Genomic DNA, 17,142 nt, shown 5'->3' on the forward strand with positions numbered 1-17,142 from the left:
GAAGAACACAGCATATTAAGTTGCAAGTTGGGCTGTGCCCAGCTCCACCCACTCATCCTACCAGCTGATTGCCCATTCAGGCATACCTAATTTCTCTATTGTGTGACTATCTGGGAGGAATAAACTACATTCACTGCCAACTATACCCAGTCATGTGACCCAGTAACAGACTGCAGGCACCAAATGGGGAAGGAAAATGCCAACATTCTAAAAGTGGCATTTTCATAATTGTATCTTCAAATTCAACTTTACTATTAAAGAGGGTTTTTAATTACAATTTCTCCAATTTGAAACAGGTTAGCACTAATCAAATGTAATAAGGCACAAATGTTATCCTATGGGAGAGGTAGGCCTCACAGTAGTGAAATAAATTTAGGAGGTTTTCCAGTACCAGGACATGTAAAAGTTACAAGTATACACCTAACCCTTTAATTACAATTCGGCCAGCTGCATGAGCTTCTATAGGCCTACCCGAGGAGTGATTGATAACTAATAAAAGGGGAGATTAAGGCTTGGCAAAGGGGTAATATTGCCAAGTATAATTGGCAGTATAAAACTGCATTCAGGCTGTGATGGCACACCTGGGACATGTTTTAAGGGGGTCACTTCAGTGGGTGGTACAATAGGCAATGAGGGCCAACTAGCAGCATTAAGGGGGATATTTATAAAAGGGTTGAATTACCCTTGCCCCACGCAACGGGTGCAAGAGTGACACAACTCTTAAGCTAGATTTATCAAACAAGCAAGGCCACCTTTGGTGGCCTTGCCTGGCTTGATAAATTTAGAGTAATGCAACACAGCACAAATCGCAGAATTACATTACTCTGCCCCTCCATGGGTGGAGTGTGGGTATTTTCAAGCATCCATCCATGGATTTCGCCACTTTTCCAGATTGACCATTACTGGTAGAATTGGGAATGCGTTAAAAACCTACACCCAGGTGAGGCGTAACAAGGAAAAATATCTTTATTTTCTTCTCCCGTAGGAGGCTGGCCTGGTTTGTAGTGGGTAACACAGATACTTACACCTCATACCAGGTCCAGTTATCCCTTATTAGTGAAATGTAGTCAGTGTCTAAAAGCCAGGCTGTCTAGAGGTAGCTGTAGGCAGAGCAGCCAAGGCTGAACTAGAAGACATGCAAAGCTCTTGCAATACCACTGTAGTCACACAGTACTCACACACATGAAAGACAATACTCAGTGTTACAAAAATAGAGGTACTTTATTTTAGTGACACAAGGCCAAAAATACTTTGGAGACTATACTCCCTTAGGAGGTAAGCAAATTACACAATATATACACTAGTAACCAAAAACAGGTAAGTAAATAGAAAACAGTGCAAACAGTGAAAATCACAATAGGTTGCAATGGGCCTAGGGAGAAAAAAAAATATATTAAAATACTGGAATGCGAAATTCGGTTTCCCACCTAGGCAAGTGTAGTGTGTAAAGGGGCGTTGGAAGTGTAAGAAAACATCAAAGGTAAGTAAAATACCTCAACCCAGAGACCAAGAAAGCAGGAGTAAAAAACAGCAAGTTTCCTAAAACACACTTGAAGACTTGGTAGAAGACAGTGCAAGAACCAGAAGAGACTGCAAGACATCAATGATTGATTCCTGGACCTGAGAACCTGTGGAAGAAGGGGACCAAGTCCAAGAAGCACTGAAGAGTCCAGGGAGAACAGGAGCCCCTGCTAAAACGGATGAAGGTGCAAAAGAAGAACCACCGGTGAGAAGACAAAGGCCCTCATTCCAACCCTGGCGGTCTGTGACCGCCAGGGCGGAGGGCAGCGGAAGCATCGCCAACAGGCTGGCGGTGCTTCCTGGGCTATTCTGACCGCGGCGGTAAAGCCGCGGTCAGAAAAGGGGAACCGGCGGTTTCCCGCCGGTTTTCCCCTGGCCCAGGGAATCCTCCATGCCGCCATGGGGATTCCGACCCCCTTCCCGCCAGCCTGTTTCTGGCGGTTTTCACCGCCAGAACCAGGATGGCGGGAACAGGTGTCGTGGGGCCCCTGCACTGCCCATGCCACTGGCATGGGCAGTGCAGGGGCCCCCTAACAGGGCCCCATACAGATTTTCACTGTCTGCTTTGCAGACAGTGAAAATCGCGACGGGTGCCACTGCACCCGTCGCACCCCTGCAACTCCGCCGACTCCGTTCGGAGCCGGCTTCCTCGTTGCAGGGGCTTTCCCGCTGGGTCAGCGGGCGGCCTTTTGGCGGTCGCCCGCCGGCCCAGCGGGAAAGTTGGAATGGCCGCCGCGGTCTTTTGACCGCGGGCGGTCATTCTGCGGTAACCGCATGGCGGGCGGCGACCGCCGCCCGCCGCGGTCAGAATGACCGCCAAAGTCAGTATTGCACCAAAGACGATAGATGCGGGCTCCTGGTTCCACCCCAACGGAGAACCACTCAGGATGCTGTGCGTCACAGGATAGAGTGATGGGGGCTTTAGCTGTGCTGTGCATGAAGAACTTCTTGGAAAATCACACACAAGCCTTGGTAGCTGCTAGTCACGCAGTGCACAGGGGTACTGTCTTGTGTGGGGAGGCAAGCTCTTATCGCCACCAAAATTGGACTGCTGGATGTTAGGGACTGTTGGAGTCACTTTATTCCACCACCCCTGTCACTGGATCCACGCCTGTCGTTGGGAGAGGGGACCCAAACCACCAGTCGTCACTGCAGAGAGGTGCCTGCTGAAGCAGGGAAGTGACTCTGTCACTCCACGGGAGATTCCTTTGGTTCTTCTGGTGCAGGCTGAAGACAGGCAGTCCTCGGAGTGTGCACAACCTGGAAACTTTTGCATTTGCTGGCAGGAGCTGAAGTTACAATGTCACAGAAGTCATCTTTGCTTCTTTGTTGCAGTTTTGTAGAGTTCCTGGAGCAGTCAGCGGTTGATCCGTTGGTGGAGGATGAAGTAAAGGATGCAGAGGATTTCTGCTGGAATCTTGCAATCCAAATCTGAAGAAACACCTAGAGGAGAGACCCTAAATAGCCCTGAGAGGGGATTGGTCACCTAACCAAGTAAGCACCTATCTCTGACGTCACCTGCTGCCACTGAGCACTCAGATGCTCCCAGCGTTCCCTGACCATCCTGAAAACAAAATTGCAGAACCCAGGGATACTCTGGAGGAGCTTTGGGCACCACCCCTGGGGTCGTGATGGACAGGGGAGTACTCACTCCCCTTTCCTTTGTCCAGTTTCACGCCAGAGCAGGGACTGGGGGTCCCTGGATGGGTGTAGACTGGATTATGCAAGGAGGGCACCGTCTGTGGCCTTCAAAGCATTTTCAGAGGCTCTGGGAGGATACCTCTCCCCTGCTTGTAACACCTATTTCCAAAGGGAGAGGGTGTAACACCCCTTTCCTAAAGGAAATGCATTGTTCTGCCTTCCTGGGATTGAGCTGCTCGAGCCCCAGGAGGGCAGAAGCCTGTCTGTTAGGTGGCAGTAGCTGGGGCTGCAGTGAAAACCCCAGAAAGCTGGTATGGCAGTACTTGGGATCCATAGTGGAGTCCCCAGGGTGCATGGAATTGCAAAACCAATACTGGAATCAGTTTAGGGGTACAATTAACAGTTGTTAGACAAATTACATGGCCATATTCTGAGTTACCATTGTGAAGCTGTACCTAGGTATTGACCTATGTGCAGTGCACACTTAACATGGCATCCCCTCACTCACGAAGTCCTGGAAAATGGGCCTGGACTACGTGGGGGCACATTTGCTAGTGCAAGGGTGCCCTCACACACAGGTACTGTGCACCCAGCCTTCAGGGTCAGAAGGCCTGATATATAGGTGACTTATAAGTGACCTGGTGCAGTGAAAATGGCTGTGAAATAGTGCATGCACTATTTCACACAGGCTGCAATGGCAGTCCTGTAGAAGCCTTTGTATGGGCTCCTTATGGGTGGAAAAAGAAATGCTGCAGCCCATAAGGATCCCCTGGAACCCCAATGCCCTGGGTACCTAGGTACAATATATAGGGACTTATAAGGGGGGTCCAGTATGCCAATTTGGAGTGAAATCCTGGGTTACCAGTATGAAAGGACAAATTGGGAACCAGAGAGAGCATAAGCACTGGAGTTCTGGTTAGCAAGACTCCAGTGACACAGTTAGGCATACTGACAAACAGGTCAAAAACGGGGGTAACCATGCTAGACAGAGGCTACTTTCTCACATCTCCTTACTACCTCTTTCTATGTGTGTTGCATTCTGCAACACACACAGAAAGAGGAAAATGCCTCTTAGGGTTGTTTTTTTGTACAGCAAGGTCCCCCTTCCTGCACAAAAACAATCCTGTTTACAACGGAGGCACCCTTGCATCATGGTGCTGGGTGAAGGCAAAAGATTTAGAGGAAGACCACCCTATGTATGACAGGTCTAATATGCTTCTCTTCAATTATATTAGTTTTCACCTGGTGCTTCTAGAATGATTGCTTTCCATATGGTGGGAAAACTGCTGTCTCCTCAAAAGACACAAAGGCCCTCATTCTGACCTTGGCGGGCGGCGGAGGCCGCCCGCCAAAGTCCCGCCGTCAGGTTACCGTTCCGCGGTCGAAAGACCGCGGCGGTAATTCTGACTTTCCCGCTGGGCTGGCGGGCGGTCGCCTTCAGGCCGCCCGCCAGCCCAGCGAGAAAGAGGCTTCCACGATGAAGCCGGCTCGGAATCGAGCCGGCGGAGTGGAAGCTGTGCGACGGGTGCAGTTGCACCCGTCGCGTATTTCACTGTCTGCGCAGCAGACAGTGAAATACATTTAGGGGCCCTCTTACGGGGGCCCCTGCAATGCCCATGCCAGTGGCATGGGCACTGCAGGGGCCCCCAGGGGCCCCGCGACCCCCCCTACCGCCATCCGGATCCCGGCGGTCCGACCGCCGGGATCTGGATGGCGGTAGGGGGGGTCGGAATCCCCTCGGCGGCGCAGCAAGCTGCGCCGCCTTGGAGGATTCAATGGGGCAGCGGTACACTGGCGGGAGCCCGCCAGTGTTGCCGGTCCGACCGCGGCTTTACCGCCGCGGTCGGAATCCCCATTGGAGCACCGCCGGCCTGTCGGCGGTGCTCCCGCGGTCCTCCGCCCTGGCGGTCTTTGACCGCCAGGGTCAGAATGACCGCCAAAGTATGATATATGTTTAATTAGATGGCTCGAATTTCTCCATGTCCCAGTCAATGTATTTTTTTTTTTCTCGAAGGATTATTTCACATGTATCAATCACTTACTCTCTGTGGACAGCCATATTGAGCAGTACTGTTCAAATTATTTCATAATGAACTCCACAGGTATGTCACACCGATCTACTTTAATGATGGCAATACTTCCATATCATCAATCTAAGACAAAATATAGTTTCGAATGGTTTAAAATAATTGATCCAATCTGGCAATAGTATTAGAAGATCCAAATTCAACTATATATTTAAATCAACCTAATTTTATTAAACCTCATAATGTCTCGGTGTGCTCACATCTGGTTTTGTCGAAAGCAAGAGTGAGAAATGTGAGGCTGGCCTACTCCCGCTAGTTCCTACCAAGTAACACTAATGCCGTATGTCATCCTGTCAGGAAAAGTCAGGAATGAAGGAAATATAGGGAGGAGTTTATATTGAACAAATGCATTCTGCCACCAAGAACCTTTTATGTGCAGCTTCTTCAGAAATCTGATGTACATCAGATGAAACAATTATGCCTTTGTCTGCACGTTATGGTATCTTAACCGCACAGAACAGAATAGCAAGCTGTAGTCGTGTTATATGTCTTTACAACAGCGCTTTGGACTATTGCGCATCTTAGAGCGACTCTAAAGCTGGAAAGATAATGCCCTGTGCTTTCCCAGTGTTGTTCATTGGTTAACATATTGGTACAAGATGAAAGTAACAAAGGCCTTTGGTTTATTGAAACTACATTAACGTTTGCTCTTAAATTGGTCACGATTTTAGGGACTAGCAAGAGCAAAAGACGGATCTCTTGTAAGGACCTCGGTCGCGGAGAGTGTGAAGGCTGGCTCTGGAAAAAGAAAGATGCAAAAAGTTATTTTTCACAAAAATGGAAGAAATATTGGTTTATCTTAAAGGATTCCTCGCTCTACTGGTACACAAACGAAGAGGTAAGACTATTCGCATTATGCTTCTTGACTTCCGAACAACCTATTGCTTTTAACGTGCAGCATCCAGTCTTGCGTAGAGCATTACAATTGTCTCTAATGAAGTGCTGAGTATCTGTCAATCAATCTGCTCTATCCTCCAGAGATGGGTCACTGTCAGGGTGGAGATGTCATGCACAGTAATGAGGTAAATGGGTACATTTATTTAAAAATAGCTAAATGCAGCACAGAGGTTTTGGTAAATCATGTTCTTTATCAGCTTTACCCTTTATGCAGGTGTCTCTACCACCTCAATTAGTGGAACACAAAAAGTCAAATTAGTAGGTAGATAGAAGAAAGCACTATCAAACAGTCGCTTATATTGTAATCTGCATTCATTAACCATGACAATAATATGTTTTGTTTTTCGTGTGTTCAATGAACCTCTGTTAAATTTATAAAGCTATAAATTTGGCAGATGTAATAATCTTGTATGTCCATGCTTGGTTAATATATTGTGATTCACAGTCTAAAATGATTGGCTGTTGAAACAAAATATAGATTTTTTCATCTAGGCTTCAAATATGCCAGTATTTGCACAAAATGCACTTTCTTTTGCAACTGCTGTACTTTACAAATGTATTTACATTTTCAAATACAGTTCAGGTTATAGGTTTGATGCAGCTGTTTCTTTTCCGTACGTTTCTCCTCATCTTGTTCATTTTCATGTACTAGGCTGACATGTTTTCCCACATTTTGTGCTTACGTTTGGGGTTTCTAGCACCACTACTGAAAAATAGATGATTTTTTTGTTTGGTTTATTGTTTTAGTACATTTTACATGGGAGAGCGTTGTGCTGGCCGATTGGCATAAATCAAAAAGTCGTTTAAAATGGGTCCAATTGAAACAATTTATCTAAAACTCTAGCGGGTGTTTGGTGAAGATTGGAAAGACATAGACCTAAAGCACCATGCCTAGTCGAGGCAGCTCTTAAAATGCCAATTCGACAAGGCAAAATAAACCCATTTGGCAAGTCCAAATCTCCCTTTCTAATGTTTATAAGTCACCACTAAAGTATGCCCTAAAAGCCCATAATGCAGGGTGCAGAATATTAAAATGATGGATATTTTTATTTTATGCTTTATTTGTCCTAACTGTGAAACGTTCCCATTGTTGTTTTTACTGTAACAAGGCTGGTGGTCCCTCTGGCTAACATGGGGTTACAATAGCCCAACTGCTAAGTGCTAACTTCCATTTGGGAAAATCAAATATAGTACTTCAAGGTATCAAATGAATTGTTATACTACACCTAACTGTAAGAAATTGGGTTGTTGGTTGACTGGGGTTTGAGCCCTGATCAAGAAGCAACCACCATCCTTGCCAGAGTGAGGCACAATGCAACCTTAAATAAATCTGTGCTCAACCCTCTGGTAGCCTGGCACAGAGCAGTCAAGAAGCTTAACTTAGAGGCAATGTGTAAAGTATTTGTGCAACACTTCAAACAGTAATAACGTGAAAAACACCCAACAAAAAGGATTCTACACCAAGTTAGAAAAGTAGAGCTTTCTTTAGTAAACAAAACAAGACCAAGACGACAAAAATCCAATCAGCACTGGATATATGTAGTGAAAACAGCTCCGAAAATCATAAAGCGCAAACTGTGGATATATGGTCGAGCCAGACGAGGACAAAGTTACAAGTTCAGGCCAACCGTGATGAAGCGCGGGCCAGCTACAGAGACCCAGTTCGACCCACTGAACAATGTACCTAACAACCTGGTTTGCGGAGTGTTGTGAGGATACACATCCAAGATGTGGAGCACAGCCACGGTGATGAGTTGATTCCGAGGTGTGGTGAGACTGCTGTGCAAGGTGCGGAATCATCAGTGAGGATCCTGTCAACGGGAGCTTGAAATGCGAAGTCCGGCATTGTGGATGTGTCATGCAGTCAAGGGGATGTGTTAGTTCCGAGGAGTTGTAAGGTTGTGATGGGGTGTCTGGCATCACCGTTGAGGGATGCAAGGCTGCGATGCAGAGTCCAGTGTTGTATTCAAGAATGCCAGTGACAAGGGATGCGAGTGCCAGGGATGTGTCAATCAGCAGCAGTTCCAAAGAGGTTGCTGATTGCAGCAGCAATGCAAGTCTTTGCGATGACCAAATCTACACAGCTGCTGTGATGCATCTGTGCACAACAGTGGAGATACGTCTGTTCTGCTGAATCCACAGAAACTGGCAGAGCACCTAAAGCCCATTTCCAATGGCCCAGGACTGGGGTGGCACCACTTGGCAGGGTAGACTCACTGATGGCAGAATCCAGGTGCAAGGTTATTGAAAGCCTGATATATCCCAAAGGCTCAGAACAGGAGGCCAGCCCACTAGCCCTTGGAGTCACTCTGGGGTCCTGGTTTCAAGAGATGCAGGCCCAGTCCATCTCACACAGACAAGAGACAGCAGGCAGGAGGTCAGCACAGCAGGTCAGCAGTTCCTTCAGGTGAGCAGTCCAGCAAATTTTCAGTCCTTTCAGCAGCACAGCATTCCTTCTTCCCTTCCTGGCAGAGTATCCACTGGTCCAGAAGTGTACTGAAGAGCTGGTCTCTTTGAAGTAGGGAGAAGGCTCCAGTGGCATGCCTTTGAAGTGAGCAGGTGCCCTGCCTTCCTGGTCATGGCTCAAGACTAACTACAGGGGTTATGCACCCCTTTGTGTGGAGGCAGGACATAGCATATTCAAGTGGAAGTGAGGTTTGTTCCCAGCTCCTCCCACCCATCCTGCCAGTGATGGCCCATCCAGGCACACCTAAGCTCCCTATTGTGTGTGGTTGTCGAGGACGAACATTTTGGAAATTGTAATTTTAAAATCAGACTTCAATCAGACTTCAATCTGACTCCAATAGTATCCTATGGAGAGGGATGCATTGCAGTAGTGGAAAAGGAATTTAAGAGTTTGTCCTGCATTGTTCATATATTGCACCCTGCCCTGTGGGCTCTCCAGTGCCAGATGTAGTTGACTTATATGTATTACAAGGAAGGTTTGGGCCTATAGGAGGATTATTTTGCCAGGTTGACTGCAAAAGGCCTGCACAAGGTCCTTAAGCCAGCAAAAACAAAAGTCAGCACACAAGAGGGTTGAAGGCAAAAGGGGGGGGGTAAACAACACCAAGGATGCCAGGTCTAACACTAGCTAACTGCTGTAGTTGGATATAAGGTAACCACTTTTTTGCCTCAAAGGTATAGTAGCAATTTCTGATTCACTGCTGCAGTTGTCATCTGAGACAGCTTGCTGCCTTCCTGCCAGGAGGTGTGAATGACACAATGGGCAAAGGAATAAAGGGTCTATTTGTGGGAGAAGGTGTGACTTTCTCCTAACAAGATGACAAGGTGACAAAATGGTTGGGAGCTGGGGCAGAAAACCTGTTGCAGAACTGGTTTTCCTGAGGGACGTACTCATTTTACTGGACACACCTCAGTGCTGTGCCCATAGCTGTGACTCAGGGATGAAGGGTTCTAACGTCTTGGATTTGAGTAGAGAGAAAGATTGTAGGATTGTTTAGTGTCCGTCCCTCTGGAAGTGACGTAAGAGCGGGTAGAAGTGCACTTGGGAATTTGTTCTCATTAGTTAAGGTGTCTTCCCCTCTCTTAAATTTGAAAGTAGCAACTCAGGCTACTAGCCACAGAAGACTACTGGACTCGGAAAGAACATGTGAACCTCGGAAAGGATGACTGCTCCCAGAAAGACAGTACCTGCAAGGGCCTGCTTTTGACTTAGGTGGAGAGAGCATCCACAAAAGCTGGACCTGTTGCACCAAGGATCAGTGAGTGGACTCCTAGGGCTATTTGGCTAGCCTTTTGTTAAGCTTCAGGGGAACAAAAGCTAAAGAAGCCCTGCACCTAAAAAGTGCAGAGCTCACCAGTTGCCACTGAACATGCACTGGAGTCCACTGGTGCAGACCATGATATTCATTGATTCCTAGCCCCCAAGAAGTGTCCCCAAAGTTCCAGACCCTTGGCTGGTGCTAGGGCATTCTATTTCTCTCAAAAGAGCTGCAACTTGTGAGCCTAAAGCTAAAGATAACAGTTTTTGGCACAGACTCACAGGCTCATATACTACAGCTACTTTGCTGATTCATAGGTAACCTTAGCAGACGGCTGGACTTTGTCTGTCCTCAGATGTCGAACCTAATGACGGACCACCTGTGTATGAGAAAAAGAACAAGGAAAGTTTCTAAGTGTGATGAGGTAAAAGTATGACAGGGATGAACCTGGCCACTGCATCTGATTCGCACGCCATTGGGGTTGCCCTGAAACTTTGACTTTGGCTTGGACCTTCACATTTGAGGCACTTACCTTATGTTTCTCACCACTACTTTTTAAATTGGAAGTAATTCCATCATCCTCTTCCCTACTTCAAAACACAATTAAGAAACTGGATTCTTCACTATGCAGTATTGGCATTACCTGCCTATTGTACAGCAGAGGGCACATAACATCCCCACCCACCACTACATCTCCAGCCAAACAAAGCAGCTCCCTTGTGGGACACAGTTGTATTTTTCATCCTATAGCAAATATGAAATAAAGGATATTTTTAGAAACATACTGAGTGTTCTAGACTTGTGACTCTTTGGAACTATGTTGCTGAATCTTATGAATGGATCTTACCAATTTGTTATTAAATATATGGTGTGCCTTTTCCATTAGTTATGTGTGATTTATTCCATCTGTTTTTGTATTTTTTGTATGGTTAACTCAGGAAAGTAGAGCCCCCATCTTTGTGGAACAACTTGGTGTGCAGAGATGCGCATCACAACCATTCAAAATCACGCTTTTATGTAAACATCTGAAAAGCAACTCCCATAATGAGTTTCATAGCTACTCAGAGATACAAGGAACTACAACCCCTACTAGGCCTCCATAAAATCAAGTTCATGCACACACACACACACACACACACACACACACACACACTGGAATAGCAAAGCCCTAATGAGTCTCCATACATGCAGACTACCCTACAACATCATATTCGTACAGGAAACCTCCGAGCCTTTACAGGCCCTCCATACAGCCAGGAAATTAGGAATCATGAGTGACATTAACTGCAGAACACCGACTCCCTATGTCCATTGAACTCTAACAAAATCATATAGGGAACTGAGGAATGCCTCTGGGGACATCAACGCTACCTAATAACAATGCAAAAGAAACAACAGAAACTCCACTGAGGCATCATAGTCCCAAGAAAAAACAGGTATAGTAGACCAGAGAACCCCAACAGGGACAGACATTTGCAAAACACTTAAAGAGGTCTACATACATCCAGCATACAGTTAGAAAACATACATTATTTGCAGTGCTACAAACATCACTACCAGTCAGGTTAGCCATTACCATCAAGTCAGTTTTCAGCCAATGCCACAGAGCATGCACACAATATAAGAGTTCCAGATTGTATGGTACGAGAATATCATAAACAAAATATCGTCTGACAGACATGTCCTAAATATAACTTACAAAAATAATGCCACACTGAATGTGTAAAGTATTTGTGCAATAACTCATACAGTAACACAATGAAAAAAGACTCTACATAGGTTAGAAAAATAGAGATTATTTGTGTGAGTAAAAGAAGACCAGAAACTGCTAAAATATAACCAGTAGAATTTGAGATATGAATTTTCAAAGATTAGATCCAAAATAGTGCTTAGAAGCCACTAGTGGTCAAAGGTTACTTGAGGACGTGAAGGATCAGTGCAAATCCAAAGTTCAGGCCGATCACGATAGAGGATATGCAGGCTACAGAACCCATGCAAGGTCTGCTGAAACAGTACCTTAGATGGAGCAAAGCATCAACATAGACGGCACAATGCATCAGTATTTTTTATGCAGTCAGGTCACTGATTGAAGCTCTGTGAATGGGATGCACCGTTGTCTAGATGTGCCGAGCATCGTCTTCGGGACGCGCAGGTTGTGAATCTGCTTTTGTCGACCAGTCTGTGCCTTGTCATTGAAGGAGCAGTGCAGCAAAACTTGACATGCACTTGAGGCGATGCGTCTTTTTTTGCATGATTCAGCTGCAGAACCCACTTCTGAGTATATTCCCAATGCTGGCCTATGAGAGGAGTGGAGGTCACAGTAGTGGAAAAAAGACTTTGGGAGTTTTTCACTACCAGGACATGTAAAACTTAAAAGTACATGTCCTGCCTTTTATATACACTTCACCCTGCCCTGTGGGTCACATGAGGCCCGCCTTAAGGATGACTTATTTGTAATAAAAGAGGAGTTTTAAGAGTTGGCATGTCACGTCGAAGTGGCAGTAAAACTTCACACACAGGCCCTGCAATGGTAGGCCTAAGACATGGTTAAGGGGCTACCTATGTGGGTAAGACAATCAATGCTGCAAGCCCACTAGTAGCATTTAATTTACAGGCCCTGGGCACATGTAGTGCACTTTAATAGTGACTCATAAGTAAATTAAACTTGCCAGTTGGGTAAGAGCCAATATTATCATGTTTAGGGGAGAGAGCACAATCACTTTAGCAGTGGTCAGGTGCTCAGAGACCTAAAACCAGCAAAAATGTGTTCAGAAAATGGAGGAAGTCAGGCAAAAAGTTGGAAGAAGACCACCCTAAGGCTGTCAGGTCTAACAACAACCGTGTCAGATACAAGTACATGTGACAAAACTGCAAGCAAATATCTGAAACAGATGACAAAGCCAACAAAGACACTAAAGTGGCTAGGGAAACACTGAAAGGAGGCAGCATCATTTACAGCGCACTTTAACTTTTTTCTTTCTGCAATCCGCTCACAAACAAGCAGCATCTCCCCATAAAGCACGTTCTTCAATGCTATAATCTCAATAGCTCTTAGAAGCTCGAGTAATGCACAGTACACCTTATGTCAACGAGAATACATTCACAAACAGGAGTAAATATTGATTTAATAAAAAAATAAAATGAAAAGCCATCGAATTCCGCATTCGCAAAACCATGGGTGCTATAAGCAGTAGTGGTAAATTCTCCAACTTTCACATCCTCAATTTCCTGCAGGCACTTACTAAGTGCCACAGCGACACAGAAGCTTAGTCACCTTTCATGATAATATTATCATAACAAAGTACTCAATTACTTCTTTTTTCTCAGCAGTTATTTTCTTTAAAGTGGTGCCAATGTACCAGATCATACTGCAATACCTAAGCAACACCTTGTTTGAAAGACATTGCTAAGAGTGACAGCCAAAGCCTTTAATACTAATCACAGCCTCTAAGATTACCGTGGTATGTAAATCCATATAAAGAATCCCAAGGCAAAGTCTGCTAAAAAGACACCTCTACATTTTTCTTCATCCTTGACTTTTTAAAAAAAAATCTTTCACATATGTGCCAATGCCCATACCACCCTGATTGCGCTCTGACCTGATTTACTCTTTAAAAGTCCCTCACCAGCTCGTTGACAGTGGGAGACTCCCAACTGAGACTTTAAATGCAAAGTTACAGGTCCATTAGAACAGTCGATCTGTCCGACAGCAAAAAAACACAAAGATCTTTCACATGGCGTTGATTATGACCTATGAAGTAAATTCCAGTCCCGAAAGGCATTTTAACAAATCTTTGGCCTCTGGCACTTATGTCTTTTTACAAATAAAGCGCTCATGGTACATATAAGCAGGGCCACTGAAATTATGTGATTATGCCGCTGCAGCAATTTTCGCATAATTACAGATTTGCAGTTTTTATCACTTAATCCATCATCTGCCACATAATCTGCAGATTTTGACAAAAAATAGTTTCTAGCTCAAAGGGTTCAAAAGTTACTAAAAGTGCAGCAACACGTGTTGCTGTGCAGTGAAAGGTCCTTTGCAAAACTGCCTATTGCTATGTTTGGGTAATGAAATAGTACTAACGAGGCACAACCAATGCCCGACAGTGTTATGAAATTTAACAATGTTGAAATAATGAAGGAATTTCATTAAAAATGTGCGCATTATGCCGCATAATTTGCCTTTTCCTACGGTATAATTTACTAAACCCATACCAACCTATTGATACTTACCTTGCCAATATTTTGGTCATCAATATTGTTTCTACAATATTTCCGTAGCACCATATTTAGTTCACGGTTGTCTGCTATTGTAGCTACATATTATCAAACAGTGAAAGATTCAGTCAGAAAAAGTATTTATAGTCCTTTAAACAGGGGTTGTGCTCTGTAATTTGAAGCTGTGTGTTCAGCAAGTAAAGTCTATGTTATAACATTCTTCACCCATCAGTAAAGTAAAGGTTGTACTAGCTTTACATACCATCCTGTCAGTTTTCCACGGCTATATATTTGACTTAAAATATGCCCAGTAGAAATGCCACAGGGCATTTCAAGGTCAGCATGAACGCTATGTAGGAACTTCCTAAGTCACAAGAGAACAGCAATTTATGCTCTCTGCACAGTTATCTGCCTAAAGACACAGACTCAAGTAGTGACAATAATAAGCTCAGAATTAAATGTGGTGTACTCACTACAATCTCAAGTTGGTGAAGCTCAGCTACTTTATCATCTTTGGGTGGCACGTGAGGCAAAGATAAATTCTTATTGATTTAATGCCCTATCTCTTTGGCACCTACAGGCACCTCTCGTGTTAGATTAGTTCTTAAAACCCCTCTTCAGTTTTCCCACAACTTGAGTGTGTAATGTGAGAGGCAAGGGGTGTTCGGGATACAGGCAGATAAATCAGACAGCAGAGACACCTCTTATGTTGCAAATATGAAGCAGACCTGCACCTTAACCAGCAGAACCATCACATAAGTTATAAAGATATTAAAGTTGTGTGGCTTAGTCAGTAGAGGTATCCTCCTGATTATTGAGAAGTTGCATTTGTGTATTTCTGACACTGGAGTTAGAGTTCAGGTTAAACTGGCGTTTTAAATGCACACCTATGATAGAACTTAGAGTGGTGCTATTTTAGGTCTGGAGTTAGCCGGTACATTTTGATTTGCCTTCTTTATCCATTGTTGTTGTGTCATTCATATCCTTCTTCCGACCACTACAGCACAGGGGAATGTGTCAACCCACTGCGAATGATAGGATTATCCCCCCTTCACAAGGAGCCCATCCACACACAAAGGCCCAGATTTAAGAGGGCCTAGTGCCTTCTTGCAGCACATTAGCGTAACTTTTTATGATGCTAAAGTGGCTCAATGAGGCCACATTCGCCATGCCAGATTTACAAAGTGGCACAATGGATGCATTGTACCACTTTGTAACCCCTTGTGCCACATTATGCCTGCTCCAAGCATAATGTGGCGCAAGGGGGGCGTTCCCCCATTAGGGCACAAATATGGCACAGTGGAATCTAAGAGATTCCACTGCACAATTTTTAGCGGCTATTTTTAATGTCTGCACAGAGCAGGCGTTAAAAGGGGGCATAACATTGTTTTCAATGGGCCCCTGCTGTAGGATTAAAGCCGAAATGATGGCGCTAATCCTGCTTAGTACAACAATCGCATAAAATTTTTTGACGCTAGTGCCCCTAGCCTGCCCCATGGTGTGCCATATATTAAATACGGTGCACACATGGTGGCGGGAGAGGGGCCCTAAGGGAAAGGTAGTGCTGCATTAAATGCATCTTCACTTTTCTTAAATTCAGCTCAAAGTATTTTCCTTAACAGGCAGGGACGACCATGGTAAAGTGAACCTTTTGAGACATAACAATGTTTCTATTTTAGCCATCCGTTTGTTAGATTTATACGGGGATAACAGATTTCCAAACAATATAGGTTTGCAAAAACCATGAGAAAACAAGCATTGGCAAAGCAATGGGTCTGGCCATGGCTGCCACCATTTTTTGCTTTGTCAATGCTTGTTCCTGTTGGGGGAGATGATTTGTGCTAATTTCTTAAATAAATGTAACTTCTTTATCTTCTGCTCCAGATTTTCAGTTAAATGAAGACTTAACCGAAATATTATTTATTTTAGGAAGAAAAAGCCGAAGGATTCATTAGTTTACCTGAATTTAAAATTGACCGGGCTAGTGAATGTCGAAAAAAATAGTAAGTGCAGTGATAATCATGTATTGATGACATTCATTTTAAGTGTGCCTTGTTAACTGTGGCAGCAAAATATCACAAGTTTTGTGGATGTACATTAGTTTGTAAAGGTGCAACTGCATTTTAATGCACACTAAAGATTCTAATGTGTGTCCTTTCCTTATAAAATGTAATCAAACAGTAAGTGGGAGATCTCTATCATCTCTCTATTTTAGACTATTTTAGAATCAGCGCCAGTTTGTTGTACGTACCTTCAGACTGTCAATATAATACTTTTCTTAATCTTGTGGATGGAATCAGATATGAAATATTTGATTAAATAGGTAAATGTGATATGTGTAGAAAGGAAGATACAGCATGACTACTAAAACAAATTTGGGGCTATTTACCAAGGTAATTCACATTTGTGAATAATTTAAATGTGTAATTTACTTTTACACTATTGATTAAGTTTACTCTTATTGGCTATTCTAAATGTAAAGTTACTCAAAAGTGTAGACTTACACCTCTCCACACCATAATAAGGGGTGTAGCCAAATTTAAAAGTGTAAGTTACTACTGTCCCAAATGAAAGAGTAGTAGGTTCAGTAGCCAACTACAGGTACTGAAACACCCTGCCATTGAAAATAATGGTGTTAGGGGCTTAAAATAAAACCCCAAAGGAAATATTGTTAAATTAAATTCAATTATTTTAAAATAGTTAAACATATAAATAAACATGATCTAATACTAAAATATCGAAAACATAGAACATGGTTATTATTTTATTATAACATATTTTAATAACTTTTTTTAAACCATAACTTAAAAAAGGTTTAATTTTTATTAAAGCTGTACTTAAATTACATTTAATTAACTCTACACTCCATCTTTAATAATTATTAATTTATAAAACGTGAATATTACTTTCCTTTAGGTGTGATGTTATTCTTTTAATTTAAGCATCAGATAAAATATTTATTTAATATATTTTAATTAATTAAATAGTTAATTCAAAAAAGTTAATAGCAGTGTAGGTTTTTTTTCTGTTTTGTTGTATATTTAAAATAC

The 17,142-nt window shown here is 43.7% G+C and overlaps 1 protein-coding gene across 2 annotated transcripts in view; it reads left to right on the forward strand.

The window, feature by feature from the left end:
- The window catches only part of CNKSR2 (connector enhancer of kinase suppressor of Ras 2), a 1,907,760-nt gene that overhangs the window by 1,553,752 nt on the left and 336,866 nt on the right, over window positions 1-17,142 (forward strand). For both annotated transcript variants that reach the window (XM_069204730.1, XM_069204731.1), the window contains 2 exons: window positions 5,921-6,087; window positions 16,022-16,095. In XM_069204730.1, the coding sequence (XP_069060831.1) occupies window positions 5,921-6,087; window positions 16,022-16,095 (241 nt within the window). The remainder of the gene's footprint in view (window positions 1-5,920; window positions 6,088-16,021; window positions 16,096-17,142) is intronic.

The sequence above is a fragment of the Pleurodeles waltl genome, chromosome 8 (genome assembly GCF_031143425.1).
Source record: "Pleurodeles waltl isolate 20211129_DDA chromosome 8, aPleWal1.hap1.20221129, whole genome shotgun sequence".
NCBI classification, from domain to species: Eukaryota; Metazoa; Chordata; class Amphibia; order Caudata; family Salamandridae; genus Pleurodeles; species Pleurodeles waltl.